General features: G+C 36.0%; 1 protein-coding gene across 1 annotated transcript in view; it reads right to left on the bottom strand.

Moving 5' to 3' along the window:
* LOC150082019 (uncharacterized) overlaps window positions 1-21,363 on the bottom strand; it is a 115,644-nt gene that overhangs the window by 33,970 nt on the left and 60,311 nt on the right. Inside the window, exon 4 of the mRNA XM_090379068.1 lies at window positions 7,058-7,222. Within this exon, the coding sequence (XP_090235194.1) occupies window positions 7,109-7,222 (114 nt within the window). The 3' untranslated portion in view covers window positions 7,058-7,108. The remainder of the gene's footprint in view (window positions 1-7,057; window positions 7,223-21,363) is intronic.

The following is a 21,363-nucleotide window of genomic DNA, read 5'->3' as shown; positions in this document are numbered from 1 at the left end:
ACATTTGTCAATGTTAAACTTCATTTGCCACCTCTCGGCCCATCTGCTCAACCTTTCCAGATCCTGTTGCAGCAGCATAGTGTCAGTAGTGTCCTTGACAACCCTGCCTACCTTTGTATCGTCTGAAAACTTCGACATTAAGCTTGATATACCATCATCAATATCATTTATAAATACAGAAAACAATAATGGACCCAACACTGAGGGACTCCACTAATAACATTAGTCCACGACGAGCAGTGTCCATTGATTACCACTCTCTGTCTTCTCCCCCTCAGCCACCCCTTTATCCATAGCAGCAATTTGCCTCCAATGTCACACTGCTCCAATTTGTGCAGCAGTCTTCCATGTGCAACAGTATCAAAAGCCTTTCTAAGATCCAAGTATATAATATCAGTGATTCCCTGCATCCAGTTCCTTTGTGACTGCATCATAGTATCCAATCAAATTGGTCAGGCAAGACTTCCCCTTAACAAAACCATGCTGTGTCCGAGCTATAACTGAAGTCTTGTCTAAATGATCCTGCAGGGCTTCTTTAACCAGTGCCTCCATTAATTTTCCTGGAACGGAAGTTAAACTCACAGGTCTATAATTACTTGTGTCAGCCTTTGATCCTCCTTTGTGAATTGGGGTCACATTTGCACATCTCCAGTCTGTGGGTATCTCCCCTGAGTCCAAGGAAGCTCTCATAATTATGGCTAAGGGTTTGCTTACTTCCTTTGCTGCCTCCTTTAATATAACTGGATAGATCCCATCCACCCCGGGTGCCTTTTTTGTGTTTATCTTCAACAATTTCTCCTCCACTTTACTCTCAGTTATTACAAGATTCTCTAGCTTACTGCTAGAGTTGAATACACCTCTGGCTTTCCCCTCGCTAAATAACTCATGTGTGAATGTGGATGCAAAATATTCATTTAGTTTGTTAGCTACCTGAGCAGGATCATCAACAGTTGACCCATCGATATCAAGTGGACCAATCTGATTCATCCCAGAACACTGTGATCACTGCCACCTAGTGGTTCATTTATCTGCAGATTCTTAATGCATGAAGAATCACTGCTGATAATCAAATCAAGAGTATTCTTCCCTCTAGTTGCCTCCTGAACATGCTGATGCAGAAAACAATCATCCAATAAATCCACAAAAGCCCTGTTAGTGTGTGAGTGACCAGCCCCCAAAGTCCAGTCAATATCTGGGAAATTAAAATCTCTCGTTATAAGACTCTCTGATTTACTGGCCCACTCTATTTCCCTGTACAGTATCTTATTATACTCATCAGAGTCATTAGGCCTATTGCTATAGGCCTAATGACTCAACACTCCTACTCTCAATTTTGATCTCCCAATGCTTATGTCACACCAAACTGACTCGACACTGCACTGTCCAGCGATGTCCACTTACTTCACTTCCTTGGATTTTATGTATTTCTTAACTAATAGCATAACCCCTCCTCCCTTCCTATCCATTCTGTAGACGTTGTACTCCCCAAATTCCAGTTCTGCATTCCTTATATCTGTGTGACACCACGTCTCTGATATCCCTACAATATCTGCCTTTGATGTTTTGAGCAATACCTCAAATTCATCAAATTTATTTACTAAACTCCTAGCATTGGTGTACACGCAAGTATACATGCACCTATTTCTATTCTTAGCTACCCTAACACAACCCATGTGTTTACTTGTACCGCAATGACTCCCGGCAGTCTGTGAAATATCCTGCTTCATGTTTTTCAGGCTTCTGCTCATTCCAATAGAAGCAGTGCAAGAATCTCTTTCACCTCTGCCAGTGGCTACTGTTAATCTATTCGTCTTTGTCTCCCCCCAAGCTAGCAGTTTTCCGACCCACCTAACACTGCCTCAATAGCATCAGCAAATATCCTTGCACCCTTTCTATTTAAGTGTATCCCATCCCTGTAGAAGCAATCTCTCCTATTAACAAGTACAGTCCAGGCTGAAAAAAATTCTACCCGTTTTAGAAATCCACATTTAGAAATCTTGTGGCGTCCAGGCCTCACTGGGTACGAGCTGTTTTGGCTCATTGGAATACAGTCGGTCCTCGTATAACACGTGTTTACCTTACACGAATTCGATCATACACGATTTATAAATAGGGGAACGTTATCTTATATAACATGAACCGAATTTGCTTATGCACGATTCGCCTTTGTGTTTACAAGAAATGACAGTGGAACGCGGAATCACTCCAACTGAACGCAACACGATAGGAATGAAGAAGATTCTGAAAATGTATTTATGTGTTTTATATCAGTGAAGGGGAAACACGTTTCACCATAATAACGTAAAAACCAACACAATTCCAGCTATCGATATACATATGTAATCGCAAATGCAATTAGATGGAGTTTACTACCAGTTTATAACAGATTCCACTAGCAGAAACGCAACTGGAAATTGTTTTTATTGTTTTATGGTAGTAACCCCCAGAAATGTGCTTTAGTAAAATGTGGGGTGTTAATGTGTATCTCGACCTTTACGGTGTTGTTTATTCAGTTGCTATACGCGCGCAGCTTTGTTTGTGTGTATTAAGTGTGCCTCCTCGTTTTGTAATTGCATTTTATTCCCTAAAAATTAGTAAAATACTTAAAAGGTGTGAAAAGGAAGCGTCCTGGCGAAGACACTGCAGATTTAGAGAGAGAGAAAAAAGCACAATATCGATAAACAGAGGCGGACTGGGTCAAAAATTCTTACCCGGGAAAATTTATAGTGGCCTCATACTACGGTTTATGGCCAAAATCACACCGGCCTCCGGCCCACCGGGATTTCCCGGTAAGGCTTATGGTCAGTCCGCCTCTGTCGATAGAGAAAAAAATATGAAATTGTGAAACGCTTTGAGCGAAATGAAAGACCATGTGATATTGCACGTGCTACAGACCTAAATGAGGCAACGCCGAGAATTACAAAGAATGTGGAGAAAGTGTAATTAAAATCCATTAGATTAAGACACAAAGAATTGGAAGAGATGGAACGGCTGTCATCTGTTTGAATAGAAAATCAAACAAAAAACAAGTCTGCTTACGATAGAAGCAAAAGCATTAGCAATATTTTATTACAACATATTACAATTTATACTTACATATTATAAAATACGTAAGTATTTTATTACGACTATTTTATTTAATGTAATAAATTTTTTTACGAATAAAATACGTATTTTATTCGTAAAAAATACTTTTTTAGTATGAAAAATACTAAAAATACTTTATTATAATATAATAAAAAATATTTATTTTTTATTATTTATTATATTATAATAAAAAATATATATTATATTTTTTATTACGTATTTTAATCGTAATAAAATAAATAAAATAAATATAATAAAATAAATAATCGGGTAATTTTAATCGTTATAAAATACTTACGTATTTTATAACGATTAAAATTATTTATTGTTTGGTAATGTTTTGGTTCCAAATGTGTGTTCAATCTTGGGTGGTCGGCACCTAACCCCACTTTTCCCATAGGGCCTGTTGTTTATATTGCACGAGGGTTTCTAGGAACACAACTATCGTGCTATACCTCCTTGTGATAACTATTTTTGTCAGTGGGGGGGAAACACTCTCTGTCAAGCCAAAATTTTAGGATGTCAGTACACGTAGCCCACGCTTTGGGCAATGCATAAACACTCTTCAGATATATATAGATGGCTCAAAAAACTGACATTTGTGGGAGCAGCTGTAATCCTTTCTACATCCACTGTCTCTGGTACCGTTTGAATGCAGTGTTTTTACAGCTGAACTCAATGCAATCAAGCTGGCTTTGTCTGTTCTTAGTAACCTTTAAGTTCACGGGTGATGATATATATTTTTAAGTGCAGTGATGTCCCCACAAAATAAATCACAGGATTTCCATCCACTTCTGACACAAATTAGATCTTTTTGCTATATACCCAGTGAATTGGACAACTAAGAAAAAAGTGAGCAGATCAAGCAGCAAGGCACCCTGCTGATTTTGATTCCATCCCAGTTCCTTACATCGATTACAACTAATCACGACAGATGTGTGAGACTTGTGGTCTCAAATGTGGCATACCCAGACATATAACAATCCTCTTGAAATAAAATGGAATCCACAGCTGTGGAGAGCCAGTTTCCAATTAAACAGGCAAAAAAAAAATAAAAATAAAAATAAACAGGTCGTGATTGCAAAGGCACAAATTGGCCAATATGCATTTAACACACCTCTTTTTACTGCTAGGGGAGGATGATTCCCCACCACCACCACACACACACTGTTTGCACCGTATTTCCCTACTCACCATTAAGCATATTCTCATTCAGCCAGAATTGCATCTCTCAGCTCGCTACATAACTTACATGAACCTCTGAAACTAACTCATGTTATTGGAGAAAAGATCTTTATCACAGCTTTTTACTTACCTAAAAATGATCAACTTATATACTCACTTCTAGCTCTATTTTGCTCCTTGAGTTGAACACTCCGATGTAATAGGCACAATTTGGCCATAGTAGTCCATGTGCCATTAAACCCTCCAACAACTGAAAGAGCTTACCTGCAGATGTGAAAAATGTGTGGCCCTAGAAGGTAGCCACATAGAGAAGGATGAAATTGCCAGCCAAGTTTCTTTCAAGAGAAGTATAAACCAGAAGTAAAACATAAATAGATGGCAGTATGGAAACATATTTTTGGATGTGCTAAGGCTACCACCTATGCTTGCCATTCCTTTCATTATTTTTTCACTCTTTTTAAAGCACAGGTTATGAAGTAACCATTTCTAATAATCATGGGCAATTTGTGAGATGAATGACATGCCTTGCACATGTTTGTGGACTGACCTGACGAAAAACATTGCTCTTTGCAAACGGGCACAGGCATTTCAATAGTTAGTGTGGTGGTAAAAAGTTCTGGCTCTGATCCTGCTTTGGTACAACATGAGTAGCACTTCATTTGAACAAGTGAGTGGACACTGTCTTATGGCAATTTAGATAGAAGATCAGAAGTTGTCTGCAAATGGGGAATATCTTGAGCTATGAAATTGATCTCAATGTTGAGGTAGGAGGCAACATTTAGGGACCAGACTTTAGTTTGAATTTGTGAACCATCACCCCTGAAGCACACCTGTTGTTTCTGGGTGGCTGGATTCATGTCAGAGAAACTGGAGGCCCCTGTGGAGGATGAGGCCACCAATAGTTGAATAGCAAGTCATCGCTTTGCTTCTTGAAGATGTAGGTTTAGACTGGTCTGCTACTGAGCTATGTATTCCTTATTAGTTATTGAAAGGATGCTACATCCCATTATTGCATGCACTTGTATATGGATTGTGTTCCACTGCCTGAGCAGTGCTATTCTTGATTACAGCTTCACAAGTGATGAGTACATCAGCTGCATATGTTGTTGTGGTTACAAAGTTCTTAACTTATCCTGATTGTTATTTTATGTAGTGTACGCAAAGTCGACTTTGTGGTGAGGTTAATCTTATTTCCTTGTGAGAAAGACACCCTCTACTGAAGACTAACAGACTCAAGATCAGCTTTAGTGTGAAATAGCTGTTTCATTGATATATGAAATAATGAACTGACATATCCTCAAACTGGTGGTATTATATTGATGGCTGTGTATGATGTTATCAGTATGGTGGCAGATGATGGTTCTTTAATTAAAAAGTTGGGGGGGGGGATTATATTCCAGGCAACATGTTGATGATTTTGCTAAAGCTACCTCTTATGTTTGCTACTGGTTTCGTTCTTTCTTTTGGTGGTTGTTTTGAGCTGATTGGCTGCTGCACAGCTCATACTGCCATCTATTTACATTTTACTTATGGTTTTCTATTTTATACTTCTCTTCACTCTTGTTGGCAGTTTGGGTTTGCATCTTTATAAGTGCTTAAGCTTTACTGTCTTTATTTCTTTACTGCATAAGAGCCATTCTGCAGGCCTGTTGTATCAGCTTGTCTATTTATGCCCGTTACATAGCCTGTATAACATTTGAACTGTAGTAATTTTCAAGACTATTGTTGCCATGTGGCCTTCTGATGATAAGGGAACAATGGTTGTCTGTTCTCTATTTTTGTTGTTCTTTTAGATTTGTTTTTTTTTTTTTTTTGTAGTTAGTTTACAATCCCTTTTTCGTGATATTTGGCCTTGGATCAGAGCATTATTGGTCTGTTTTTTTGTTTTACTTACAGTATACATGTCTTTTAAAATATTCTAAATTTATGTTCATATTCTATCCACACTATTCTTTTTCTATTTGGATTTTGGGTATTTGCTTTTTACAACTTTTTTCCTTCTTACTGTCTTATTTTAATTTTAATACTTTACCTGCAGTTAACCATGGAAAAAAAAAACCGTAAAAACGTAACACATACTACTTGCATAAAATCGACATCGTAAAAAATAAAGGGAAGCATCGTATTGATGCTTCTCTTTATTTTTTACGACGTTGATTTTAAATTGAATAACTTCCCTCTATTTTTTACAATGTCGCGTATGGTTTGGTCACCAACATTATAATAGTTCTTTAGAGATTTAACGGATGCACCGTTTTCAAACTTGCAAGTTTTTGTTTAATTTGAAAGCACAACTATTGTGTTTGTCCATCATTTTTGCGATTTTTAAAAATCCGACATCCCTGACACAAATAACGAAACAAAATTTGTCCTTTTGCAGTGCGATGGAACACAACAATTGGCGCGACACACTAAATCAAACTAAACATTTGGTGGTGGTTGGTTTTTTTTTTTTTTTCCCCTTCTGTTTTGAGTGGCAGGTGTGAAGACAGCGGGGGTTGCAAGATAATAGGTACACTAATCTCCCAATGACGACTTATAATGCCAGTGCTTGTCGCTTATTTACAACTTGCAAAATAACTGTTTATACCTATTCTAGTTATTACTTGAATTTTATGATTTCTGGTTGATTTTTTTTTATTTGGAGTCTTGACCAATCCCGATAAATCTAGAGTCTGCTATATTTTATTATTACGTATTTTCTTGGAATGTATTCCCCACGGATACGGGGGTCTTACTGTGTTAAAGATAAAATTGCAAAAAGAGGTTAGCGTGAATTACTTGCCTGAAGTGAAGTATAGAAAAAGTGTATGTCAAAATCATGCAGTATATACTATTATTGGGAATTCTCTTTTTTCAATCTGCCCAACATTCTTTTTCTGAACCTTTTGCTTCTAGCTTGTTGTTTCTGGATCTGTTTCTCATTCTTAGGCATAACAAATGCAATGCACTATTGAAAAAATAATACAAAAGCAACTTTAGTAATTAAAAATAAATTTATTTATTTTAATGACTAAATCTGAAAAATTTCATTAAAAAGATATTTCAAATAATTATCAATTCTGAAATTAAGAAAAAACTTTATAAGTTGTTAATGGCAAAAAATAGTCCCTTCACCTTCTTTTTGGGAGCTCGCCTCACAATATCCCTATTGCTAAAACATTAAAATGTGTTCAGGGAATAATTTAGAAAAATAAAACAAACATACACTGAACATGATTTCAATTAGAAGAATAAAACAGTGAAATTTTTATTAATCATTGGCACCATGAATACTTTGGCCATAGTGTTCATGGTGCCAATGAACACTATGGCCAAAGGTTTGGCCTAAGAAAAAGATTTGTTTTAGATTTAAGCCCAGGTAACTAAGGCCATGATGCAAAATGTGTGAACAGTATGGTTGGTTTGTCTCTTTTCTGAATGAAAAACTCTAGTTTATGGAGGGGGGGTGGCAAGCATTCCTCACCTACAGAACTAAACCATACAAGTTCCTCTACTGTAGGTAAGACATGAACCTAATCTTCTTCCATATGGTGAAAGGAAGGCAATCATAACCACTGTGTTAACTGCAGTAGCATGTATAGTTACTAGATATAGTCTTTTTATCAAGTGTAATTATCTGTAGATGAGTGTATATAGGTAATTTGCATTTTGTGCACACTGACAAACCAACAGTAATTCACGGGGATGGGGAGACTTGACTCCCTCTGCTTGAGACCAACTATATAATCCTGACTGAAGAAACCTCTAAAAAATTTCATCTCCAAAAGGATGACAAGTGACAAGCCCAGATTGTAACTGAGTCAACAAATGGACTGACTGGGAATGGTTACAACTTATATAGAAGAATAGTTATTAAAAATAGTCCCTAAGCTAACATCAAAAATAATATTTAATATCACTTAAAAGTTATAATTAATTTTTCTAAATTTTAAATTTCTTTATCCTGAATTATTGCATGCTAACCAACAATAATTCCTTTGCTTACACTAGTATATATAAAATCAGAAAAAATTTTATACAAGCACTCATATTTGGACTAAATTTTGCTCTGTGAGAATATTTTTAAGCAAAAATTAAAACATGAAATCTTTATTTTAACCTGTCAGAGTGAACAGTGAAGGTTTTGTTTAAGCTATTCATGTACAATACATCCAAAAGATATAAAATAGTCACACTTCTGAAAAACATCTAAAAACAAACTTCAAGATAAGCAGCTAGTATCAATTAATTAGATACAATCTGTTGCATTGAAATTGCAGGAACCGGAATACAGAGAGATACTTAGAGTAATGATAGCCAAGGAGTTAAGAAACATATGATAAAAGTTGCAGACATTTGTGTGGTGTGAATAAATGACAAAATGCTTACAATGGACAGATCAATATAATGTCAGTCCACCAAGTTGTAGATACAATGAATTATACAGGTGCTGAATAGCCTCCAGGTGTTTTGCACATGATCCCACAGCACATCTGTGGTCTGTGCTGGTTGCATAAGGCTCTGTAGATGCCATCCAGTCATGGCCAACATGTGCTTGATAGGGATCTGGGGTTCTGGCTGGCTGATACAGTACATTCACACCATGAAGACACTCAGAGAGAGAACCCCTGCAGTACATATTCAGGTGTTGTCCTACAGAAAAATGACATCAGGCACTTAGCAAAAAAATGGAGGGCAACGGGTTCCAGAATCTTGGTGACAAAGCAGACAGATTGCTTTTAACGAACACCAACAACCAAATATCAAAACTGATCACTCCCCATACCAGCAGAGCATGCAGTATGGCATTCAACAATGGCTTTAAGATCAATGCATTCAGCACGTCGTCACCACACGTGTATGCAACAATCATTAGGCCCCAAGCAGAAGTTGGATTCATTGCTGAAGGCCATGATGCCATTCTGTATCCCAGGCAGCCCATGTGTAATACCATTCCAGATGCTGTTGACGAACCTGCCACATGACCCTCAAAATTAACATTCCTGTGTTAATCGATGGTTAACTGTTAATTAAAAATCTGAAGTTTTTTTTTTTTTTTTTTTTTGCAGTTTTCATACAAAAATTGTGTGCGAGAAACCTGTCAGGTAACCCCCACTGTGTTTTGCAACTATTTGGCTCTTTGCTTGAAGAGTCAAGTGTTACCGGACAAGTACCAATGTTGTATTTCTTTAGAGTTTCAGGTTACTTCTTTTTCTTCTCCCACTTGTTCAATAAACATCTAGTCTTACCCTAGTTGTTTTTGAAAGATTTATTATTTTTGCAGAATAAAGATTAAACACATGAAACTCAATATTCTCTCCTGATGGCTGCTACAATGCAGGACACAAAATGTGTAGTTTCAAATTTTGCATGCTGTGAAACACACCAAATTTCAAATAAACCTAAGAATGGAAGTAACTAAAACCATCAAATATATATATATTTTTAATATTTATATACATAATAAGCAGAATTATATATGCATGTTTGAAATTTCTATTTTATGCCTAAAATGTGTGGGTTTTTTTTAGTTTTCAGCAGAATTAATACTTTTTATTGAAAATAAAAAGGTGCAAAACAAGAGCATATTTTAAATTTTTAATTAAAACATATAAAGGCACTCCTCGACTTATGTAATACTCTACTTACGTAAATTCGACTTTATGCAGTTTTTGCAGGCTGGTGCAAACGGAAAAAAATATGGTAACTTATTTTGCATCACGTATGAATAAGTGGAGGTATTGTGAAAATATCGTAATGTGAACGAATATGTTAACACTTTTTTTTTTTTTTTTTTTTTTGGTAATTCATTCCAAGACCTCAAAAGTCGAAATTTTCGCTATATAACAGCTATTTAATTCTCTAAAAGGTCAGGTCATTTTTATAATGGAAATTTTATTAGTTTTATATAAATTTATGTCAAATAAGCACAACACAAAAATCACTTTTAACTAAAGGATGCAAAAACAATATGCAGCCAACACATTTGTGGAAAATTTTTGTAATTGCACACTTTAAATTTTTCCTGTGCACGAGATAAAAAAAATTTAATAAATAATTCTATTTACATGTTTGTCGAACATTTCTTTTTTGCTTCGGTCAAATTCAGTGCCCATAGTTGCAACTGCTGCATAAGCCTTTAGGGAAATTCCAACTTACGTAGAGTTCCACAGAATGCAACCCTTGCATGAGTCGGGGAGTGGCTGTAAAGTATTACAATAAGTACTTCAGTCCATTAAGAAATATTGGTAATGTTTCAGCAGAATCAAAAAACCCAAAACATTTCCAAAAATTAAAAAGAAAGTTGGGTACCTGTTAGGTGAATTCCCACCATTTTTTGGTACATTACAGATGTCCACCAAATTAAAAGTAGTTTTGTCTATGGATGGATAAATGCATGCCTCTTTCAAAAGTATAGTGTCATTATCATCTGTGATAAAAACTTAATTCTGACAGTGGGGAAGGTCTTGAGTACTTAGTAGATATATCACTACCCCAGTGAATCTTATTTTTTATTATCAATGGTACTATTGTGGAGTTTCTTAACAGATCTCAGAGTTCAGTTGTTTGATAACTATATGGGAGTGGTTTTTAATGTTTTAGCATTATCTGACACATTGACAAAGATGAATAAATTGCACGTAAATATCTGAGTGTCTTTTATGTGTGCCATGGGGCACTTCTCTGGGGTACAGGAACAAGGAGGCACTGCTTTTTAGTAAATGGATTTCATTTGTGAAAAATTATCACTCCAAGTAATGCTAACATGTGTTGTTTGTATTTCTAACATAAACAGATGCATTTGAATAAAACTCAGAATTTGTACAACTTGAATAGAATTCTCTATTCAGCATCGAATGACATATTATAAAGAGTTTATTCAATGTCTTAAGCTTCAACATACTGTTCATCCCGATTCCTTTTTAGTCCTGATGTCTCAGGCTGTGGATCCATTATAACAATCCTTTTGGGTAATTTTATAGGAAAACACTTTCTCCACAAAATTGTAATTTTTTTTTTTAATGAAAACCCCAAACACGAGAGGTATTAGAACCTTTAGTACTTAGTACCGTGCATGGGCTGGAGATTAAGAAGAAGAAGAAAGAAGATATTTGTTGACATTAGACTTGAACTTCTGTAGACTAATTTTCAGGAAATATGTATGAAGGAAGGTACATAAGTTGTTCCAGAAAATGACAGTTGAATGAATAAACAAGGAAGATGAAAAGTTGGTTCTGTGAGTTTGAATGGATGTTGGCTGATGGCAGCATGTGTTCGGACTGTTTTGAAAGAGAGAGTGGGAATTATAGAAGCCAATTCAAAAGAACAATGCCCATGGAAGTATTTGTAGAAAAGGCATGCAGCAGAAACAGAACATCTATGAGACAGAGTGGAGAGACTCTGTTAGAGATGAGTCATTAATTAACCTAACTGCCCTCTTCTGAATGGAATCTAGAAGCCTGATTTGGGGGTGCCGCCCCAGATGTGGGAGCAATATTCCATGGTAGAGTGAATTTGCAATTTGTACAGAGTGAACAGCTGTTTGGAAGAAAAGTAATGGTGAGAGGAAAAGAGAAAACCAAGTTTTTTAGATGCAGAGGAAGCAATATTTGTAATGGGCTTGTGCAAAGAGAGATTAGAAGTCAGGATAATCCTCAAAAGTGATATATCATCTTACCTAGAAATTGGAGTATCACCACAGATAAGCATAGGAACAGAAGAATCCTTTTGCAAGATATAAGACAGGACTAAGTTTTAAAAGGATTGAAATCAACTAAGTTGTCTTTGCCCCACTGGAGAATTACCTGGAGATTGGCATTTAAGGAATTGGTAGCAGATATTCAAGAAGTTGAAGCTGATTGAGCATGGTAAGGTTTCTCAAAATGGAAAGTGGAATGCAATGTGCTATCATTGGCAAAACTATGGATAGGATTTCCAGTCAATGGAAGGTCATTAATATACAAGAGGAAAAGAGTGGGGGAAAGATCTGAAATTTTCTAAATAGGAAAGAATCTGAAGATCTGGGGACACCAGCATTAGTGGAGAAGTTAGAAGACCTGTGTCTACCATCACCCTCAGTGAGTGGTCAGAGAGAAAACTAGATAACCAATTACAAAAAACAGTTGGCAAACCATAAAGATGGAAGCTTGTTTAGAAGACCTTCCATAGCCAGGTGGGAAGGAGCAGCAGTGCGTAGCACACGCTTCTTGATTAGACCGGGGTTCGAGCCCGTCACCACCAAATATGGAGGATGTGGAAAGGTCAGGGAATGATCACCGCATATCCCGGAGTAATATGGCCTTAGTTGCTAATGCTCCTAAAAACCAAATAACAAACAAACAAACAGAAGACCTTTATGATCAAAAGTCTTTGAGATGTCAAGAGAACTGCTTGTGTTTCACCGAACTTTTCCAATGAATTTGTCCACAAATGGGTAACATAAGCCGGAATATCACCAGTGGACGACACCGACGGAATCCATACTGGTGATCGTTGATCAGATGGAAGGTTTTTAGATGGTTTAAGAGTTGGTGGTTAATTGATTTTTCTATTACTTTAGAAAGAGTAGAAGTAATTGCAATGGGACAATAATTGGATGGGAGGGATTTGTTACCCTTTTCAGGAACTGGCTAGATATGAGCAAATTTCCAAGCAGAAGGAAAAACACCTTTGGAATAAGAAAGTGAAAAAAGGCAGCAAAGAACAGGAGTAAGTTCAGGAGCATAGATTTTGAGAATAAGTGGAGAATACCATGAGGATCTGGAGCTTTCTTAGCATCAAGATTCATCAAAATCCTTCTGATATCCTTTTGAAAGGAGGCATTGAATGGAGCATGGTGGGAGGTGTTCTACCAAGATCATTTATACATGAGTTGGAACAAAAATGGGATGCTAGCAGGTCAGCTTTATCCTTGGCTAAAGTGACAATAGAACCATCTGGTTTTGGCAGAGATGGGCAAACGTTGCAGCCAATAGCTTTCACAAGAGACCAGAATCCTTGGCTAGTATTTGGGCAAGAAGCAAGTTTTTTACTCAGCCTGTTCAAAATCTAGTTTGGACTGATTAATAACTGCTTTACAATTGTTGCAAGCTCTGGTATTGGCAGAAAATGAAGAATTGGCAACTAGCCAATTACGATATGGAATCTTCTCTTGAACAGCCTTAGCACATTTATTGGAAAACCAAGGTTTTCCAATAAAGGATGAGATTTTAAGGTAGAGTGCGGAATAAAGAATTCCATTCCTACAAGGATAATTTCACTGACACGATCTGAGCAAATGTTGACATCAGAAGTTTTGAAACACTAATCTTGCAGGTCATCCCAATTTGCATTCTTGTAATGCCAAACAACACGAAGTTGGGAATAGCCATGAGATAAAGGCTCCATTGGAGAAGAGACAATCACCAAGTTGTGATCAGAGGTGCCTAAAGGACCACTCACTTTGACCGTGTATTTAGAAGGGTTTGTTTATGAGAAAAAGATCAAGCGTTTGGCTGTCTGTTTAGGATTGTCTGGTATTCTGGTAGGTAAATTAAGTCTGTGCGAGGTCATTAGTAATTGTAAAAGCCTAAGAATCTCGACTAGCTGGTTCTATGTGACTAGAAAACGAAAGCCAACTGGAGTTGTGAACATTAAAATCAACAAGGAAAATTAGGAAAGTTGGACTGGAGAAAGTCAAGTTGCAAAGAGAGGAAGTCAAAGAGTTCCAAGTGATTAGTGGAGTTGGGAGAACGGTAGAGACAACAGATGAATTTGACAGACTGTGGTAGAAAGATTTTAAGCCAGAGAAGATCGAAACGAGGAGATTCCAAATTACCAAGTCTTTGACAGGGAATATCGGAATGGACATATGCACAAGTACCACTTTTGAGATGAAAGGAATAATTTGGGAAATTGGATGAACAGTGATTGAATCAACTGAAAACTGAATGTCAGAAAAAGTACATGGGGTTTGGCACGTATATTTGTGAAATGGACTAGGAAGTGTATAACGGGGGACTCACAATGCCCTCCGCATACACACTACTCGGCAGAGTAGAGGCAACAAGATTATACACTAGTTTATTCAGAAGCCTCCTAGAGAGTTACCAATAGGTTCGGTCCAGTGTACTAACTAGCTGTTCCCTTGAAATGTAAGGAAGTTTGGATCTCGCCATGGCATTCATCATAACCTCAAATGGAATCATACTGCATAATGGAAGATATGGGGGAGGGTTGACCAGAACGTTGTGCTTGAAACTAAACACGGGTTCCACCACTTCAAGCCTCCAATAAGCAAATTGGTGGTATTGCACGGGTTGATGAGGGTCATCTACCACCTAGTACACTAATTATGATGTTTTGCTTTTCACAAACTAAATAAATAAAATTCGGCAAACATAATATTAAAAAAATGTTACCTTTTCTTGTGGAAAATACTAATAAACTAGATAAAATATCTTCAACATAAAGAAGCTGTGAACCAAGAATACAGCTTTTATAGTGTTCTCTACTTTTTTTTTTTTTTTTGTTAGTTGTTGGTGCATCGGCTTCTGTGGCCATAATACACCTCCCAAAGTTTTTGCATTTTTACTCTGATCCAAGCCTAAGGCAGGATTTGAACCCACAACCTTTGGGTTGCCAGGTGGTGTTCTCTAGAAAACACAATTAACACTAAGCAAAATCCCAGCCATAATACAATGGCTGGGATTTCGTGTGCTTTCCTTTTATAGCACTTAACAGATGCAACTTTGTGTTTCAGCAGCGAACATGATAACCATAAAAATGGACATTCGTTCTTTTATTAATTCATAACTTACATATAAAATAGCAAAGGTGGATTCTGATATAGCATATTACATATAATTCTCTTCTATACTTTGCTTATCATTTCATGGAATGTCACTGCATATTGAAAAAGATCTCTTCATAGTAACTGTTTAGTGGAAAAAACACAAACACTGAACACCACTAGTGATTAGATGGAAAATCATTCTTTTTGAGAGCACCGAGTGTTCAGTGTATTTAATTTTTTCACAATTATGTAGAGCACTAATTACATAAGTTACATAAATATCTAAAATACCTGAATTGATCAGGATTTACTCAGCTTGCTTTTAAAAAGCCTGTTCCAGGTTAGTAAAACTGATAGATTTTTTTTTTCCTTGTTAAAAATATTATACTATTTTTTTTTTCCTGAGCATGCATGGAGTGTTTTAGTAAAAGTGTGATTACAGCAGTAGTGTGTGTGCCCAGTATTTTTCTTTGCAGTGGGGGGGGGATACTAAATCTTTGCTCTTGCCTAGAGAAAATTACTTGTATGTTTTCTTTTTTCAATTTTGATTCTCTGAGATTAATTGAAGTCTGATAGCACCTTGAGTGTCAAGAATTACAAAAGAGATGCATATTGTCTGTACCCTGTCTGGAGTGCAAGTTCATCCTAAAGGTCTTCAAATTCACGTATTTATTCTGGACCAGCGTAGTGAGTTGTCAAACTTCAGTATCCTCAAACTAAGTGAACACACTGCTCACTTTATGGGATAAAGTCACAGCATCATTTCTGGCATAGTTTTGCTTATGACGGATGAGCATTGAATTAATGCTCTGCGAGAGAGAAAAAAAAAAAAGCACACCAGCTGTTGCTCTTTATAAAGAGGGATTTTCTCAAAGAGTAAATGTATAAAAAATAAAATGCCATCATTCTATAATTTAATTAGGAAGTTGCACGCAAGTGGCAGTGTCTCATGGAAAGTTGGCGGCAGCAGGAAAAAAAGCTTTTACACCTTGCCAGGCTTATATTTGTATAGACTATGCCTTAAATACTGTAAAGTTATTCAGCAATGAATGAGAAGAAAATGAAGGGCCACCTGTGTTCAAGAACTGTGTAGCATGGGTCTGAAAGCATACCATCAATGACAAAAAAATAAAAAAAAAAGAGCAAGCTAAGCTAGTTTATCATGATCTATGAATCAAAGTTTAACCTCCATGGTTTGGATGGTTCATGGAATGTTAAGCAAGAAAAAGTGAGAAATTTAATCTGCAGTGCCTCATGAAACAGTGAAATACCCTCATAGCCATATGGTGTAGGAGTGTATTTCTAGCAAAGGGGTTGGACGACTTCACTTTTGAACTGAAATATGAATGCTAATGCTTACATTCAGGTTTTGGAGACTCATTTGCTGCCAACAATCAGGGATCAATTCAATGATGTGAATAACTGCTTTTTCCAACATGACTTTGCACCCTGCCACCATGCAAAAAAAAAGGTAAGTACTTTTATTAAATCCATTTGGTTATCGTTTTCCAGAAATTTGAATCATATGTGATTTCTTGTACGTCAAAGATTACTTGCAGTATTACTTCTCTAAAGTGGCCTTCTAATAGTCCTGACCTTGATCCAGTTGAAAGCTGTTAGCATATAATGGGAAAAATTATTGCAAGGAAACAAGCATCATGACAAAAAGAGCCCTTTCGAGAAGCAAGTGTGCATGTCTGGCACTATGAGCTTGAACTGTCTCATATCAAATCTCTGATTTCCAGAATGTCGGACCACACCAAACATTAATATTTATTTCAACTATTACCTACTAGAAAATACATTATTATAAGAAACAGAAGAATTTCCTTTTCACCAAAGTGACCTTTTGTGACAGTGATACTGCAAAGACAGCTGTCACTAAAGAAGTGGTAAGAAAATACCATGAAACATCTGACCCGATTATGTACATATTTCCAATTCAGAAATAAACGTAATAATACCAATGTAGGTTTTGAGTGCCTTATTATCTTCAAACAACACAGTTTATCTCTGCTGCTCAAGGAATACCGTGTTGCAAATTTCTTGTCAGCTACTGTTGTACACTGTGTTGGGAAGGGCGTCTGAATACTTTTGGTATAATCTGAGTCCTACCATAAACAAAACATTGGCAAGTGGCAGTAATGTCTGTCATACTTGACTAAATATGCTATCTTTGTCTAATCACAAATTACTCTTCGAGCAGTCAACTTGGGGTGTTTGAAATACTTAGCAATTTTTCTTTTTCATGCCAAAAAAAAAAAAAAAAACGGCACCCAACAGAGTAATGACTTGGAGGTTTGTTTGTTTGTTATTTGGTTTTTAGGAGCATTAGCAACTAAGGCCATATGGCTACAGGAATATGCGGTGGTCATTTCCTGACCTTTCCGCATCCTCCATATTTGGTGGTCTAATCAAGAAGTGTGTGCTACACACTGCTGCTCCTTCCCACCTGGCTACGGAGGCACCGACTTCGAGGTAGTAGTCTTCAAATTAACAAAGGTTAAATAGCACCTGGACTATTTCAAAGACCCCATTGATTAACTGATAAATTACTTGAGGTAGTTTAAGCCTAACTGTTATAACACTACAGATATTTTGTACCCCAAAAATATAGATTTCCTTGATTTTTTAAAAACACTTGAATGGCATTAAGAGAAAAAAATAATTTTATAAAAACTAAATTTTCTGACTATGGATTTCACTAGTTACCAAAAAGAATCAGTTAGGTCGAAAAAAATAATAATGACTATGGCAGAAGTGTGATCCAATCTGATATCCAAGAAATCATTACAATGCCAAATTATCAGTTGTTTATCTAAAAACAGTCCTTTTAATATCTTCATTCTGTTTGTTTTAACAAAAAAAAAAAAAAAAAAAAAAAAGTACCTAAAAATAACAATAAAAACTTCAGCTATCTCAGTCAGTTTTTTTTTCTCTTTAATATAATACATAGTAAAAGAGCCATCATTAAAATTAACCATGACAACTATATAACAGTAGTTTGATCACTATGATAACATACGATTTGACATATAATATCATTATGATAAGTTATATGATTGGACATATAACCTAATCAAATAATCACATTATCATAACAATCATTAGTCCACTGATAATCAAACTCCAATATATGCTAATTTAAATGATATTACAGGGTCACTCCTGGAGTTACATATGCCTTACTTAGCTTCAGAAGATATATAATACAGTATAATGCTGAAATGAAGCAGTCTTCAAATTGTTATTTTCCCCTTAGTCAAATACAAATGAATGAAAGTTGTATTGGTGCTGTTTATAAACACAATTGAAATACATAATGTTAGCATCAGGTAAGAACAGCATGACAGAAAAACTTTTGAGTTTTCACCCCTGCTAATTATGCTCACGATTAGCAATAGACAATCCTGTGACATTTGAGCAATCCTGCCTATGCCATAAATTATATAATGCAAATATGCCTTAATTCTAAACAACTGTATGTATTGTAGGTTAACTGTGTTTTCTTAAGATTTTTTATTGGTCTAAGCAAATCTTCATCCTGACCATCAGGATTCGGGAAGGGAAAGACTGTGTAATATCCTTCAGAGGCTAAGTTACTGGATTTCTTGATCTGTCAGATATTGAATTATTGGACCTTTACTGTGTAATAAAGTGTTTTTTTTTGTAAAAAAATATGTGCCGGTACTCATTCTTTGCTACCGGGAAAACTTGAAAAGTACTCTAATCCCCCCCCCCCCATGATATTGTTACTTTAGTAGTAATTTTTTTTTTTTTTTTTTTAAAGAATAAGAACAAGAAATAAAGTTATTTGTTATTTGGTGGTGACTGGCTCGAACCCCGGTCTAATCAAGAAGCGTGTGCTACGCACTGCTACTCCTTCCCACCTGGCTACGGAGGCGCCAAGAAATAAAGTACGGCTAGGCTTTGCATAACACGAGTTCGATTAACGCGATATTCAGTTAACGCTATTTGAAAAATGATACCACTTTACACGATGCAAATTTCCAGTTAACGCGATCTCTTTTTTTTTATGCGATAGTTGGAAAAGATTTGAATTGCGCGTTAAGCTTACCGCGAGTTGTACGGTCAATAAACAAACGTTTGCCTGCTGTCCGCCTCGGTGTGTTCCATCAACCATGAAGAAGACGTGTTTGTCTCCTGCTAATAAAGTCAATGCAGACTTGCATTTAAAAATTCAAATTTTTAAATGAGCCAGATGAAAATGTTACCGCGAAGGAGATGACGGTAAAAGAATTAGATGAAATCTTTCGTATTGCATAGAACCTCAAACAAAAGGTTTGATGTTCTCTGCGATATTTATTTCGCCAGGGCCCAGAGAAGATTGTTGTCGGCTATCGGAAATTGATTGATGAAAAGAGAAAGTCAACACTGTTCAAATATTTCCGCAACAGTAATTTCTTCATTGTGTTTTTATGTCAGAGGTTCCCAAAGTTTCTCGGTTCACGGCGCCTTTAATGTCTCAGTAATTTTTTTCAAGGCGCACCCAGACCAAAAGAAATACCTAACAGTTTCATTTAGTAGTTAGATCCAAGCAACTTAATAAGAAATGCTGAAACTGTGAACTACCTCGAGATAGTAGTTCGCACGGTGTCCGACAGATGTCGAGTATTGCTGTGTTTCCCTCGAAAATTTAAAATATTAAGTGGCGCACAGTTTAAGAACTGATGTTTTATGCAATAAACATTTAATTCCATAATCTTTTACATTATATACAGTTAAAAAGTTATTTAAAAGGTATTTTTAAAATTCTTTATGGACATTCCAGAAGGTCAAGGACCAATTATAATTTTTCCTATTGGTTATTATATTCGATTAACGCGTTTCCGTTTTGCGCGATGTGCTCGTGGGATGAATTAATCATGTTAATCGAGGCCCGCCTGTATATTAACACAATTTATTAAGCATAAATGTATTATTCAAGTATAGTAAAATAAGTACAAATAATTTCATAATAAAGTTTTTGTAGAATATTCTAAATTTTTATTAAGTTCTCATCCGACACCCAATGCTGACTTCTTTTCCTGCTCTTTGTATCGGTTGCTGAATGACGTTTCCAAAGCAGCCACGAATCAACATATTTTGCTGGATCGCAGCAGGTCAGGGGACGGCCCACAATTTTAAGAAACAATAGTGAAGAAACTGTTTTTGTCATCAACGAAGCGCTGGTTGGCGATCAGATTTATTTCTGAAAATCCTCGTTCACATTCACTCGGTGAAATTGGTATCATACTCAGAGCGTTCATTCTTCAATTCTTCGGAAACCTTCCTATCAATTAGGTATCCACGAATTGCATTTAACTCTAATTGACAATTTTCTAACTTCATTTTCACCAAATGCCAACAATTCATGTTTAGAACGTTTAATACCTTTGTTGTCCTCGTTTTCCTTCTCTCGTCATCAGTATTGTCACTAGTTTTTAAATTATTTTCTTTTATTTATTTATTTTTTTTTTTTTTGAAACTGTCCAAAATATCGGTATCATTCGGATATTCAGGTAAAGTAAAGTGTAAACAGAGATAGGGAAAATTTTCGGAAAAGTGTGGATAACGCACTTCTGTGAAATAACATGATTATTTATGGGGTAAAAGAAAATCACTTTTCCAATTCTCGAACAGGACACTTACAGTTGATTCACAGAGGTGTCCAACCAGCGACCCACGAGGAAAGTAAACTAAAACAGCATTTTAAATTTTATTATCAAAAAAATTTTCTCATTAAATGTTTTGTTCAGTAAATGTAATTGTGTATTGTACTTAATTAAATTTTTGAATATTTTCAATTTTACTTTTACATGCAATAAGATATCGAAAATGTAACACACTAAAGAAACTTTGAATTTTTTTGAATATGGCCCCAGTACTGGAAAAGGTTGGACACCACTGCAGTAGAAGGTGGGCCAGAGCCCATTGGGAATACCCCCTGATCTGCTCACTCTTGACAGGTGGTCGGATAGGTTTTACCAGGTACCGCTAAGTTATACAATACTAATCACTTTAGCTCTCTTAATTCGCACAGCAGCACTAATTGCAAACAAGCCGTACCAAGTTAATTCTCTCCTAATCCGTTTGCTATATGAAAATTTTCTTCCCACAACCGAAACTATTTTAAATGTAACTTCCAAGGGGAATTCAAAATAATTAAACAGAGATCCGACTGAGTAATTTAGAATTATAAAAATGGTTATATAATTTAAAAAAGGCAAATTTTGTTAAATCATTTTAAGCTTATTTGAATAGTAGGTAAACATGTGAAAAAATTTACGGAATATTATAAATTTCGAAGTGCATTGCATCCAAATGTCACAAGT

This window comes from Mastigoproctus giganteus, chromosome 8 (genome assembly GCF_048544385.1).
Source record: "Mastigoproctus giganteus isolate SK-2022 chromosome 8, ASM4854438v1, whole genome shotgun sequence".
In the NCBI taxonomy this organism is placed as follows: Eukaryota; Metazoa; Arthropoda; class Arachnida; order Uropygi; family Thelyphonidae; genus Mastigoproctus; species Mastigoproctus giganteus.
The sequence above is the reverse complement of the archived record's forward strand: the minus strand, read 5'-3'. Positions and strand labels throughout refer to the sequence as shown.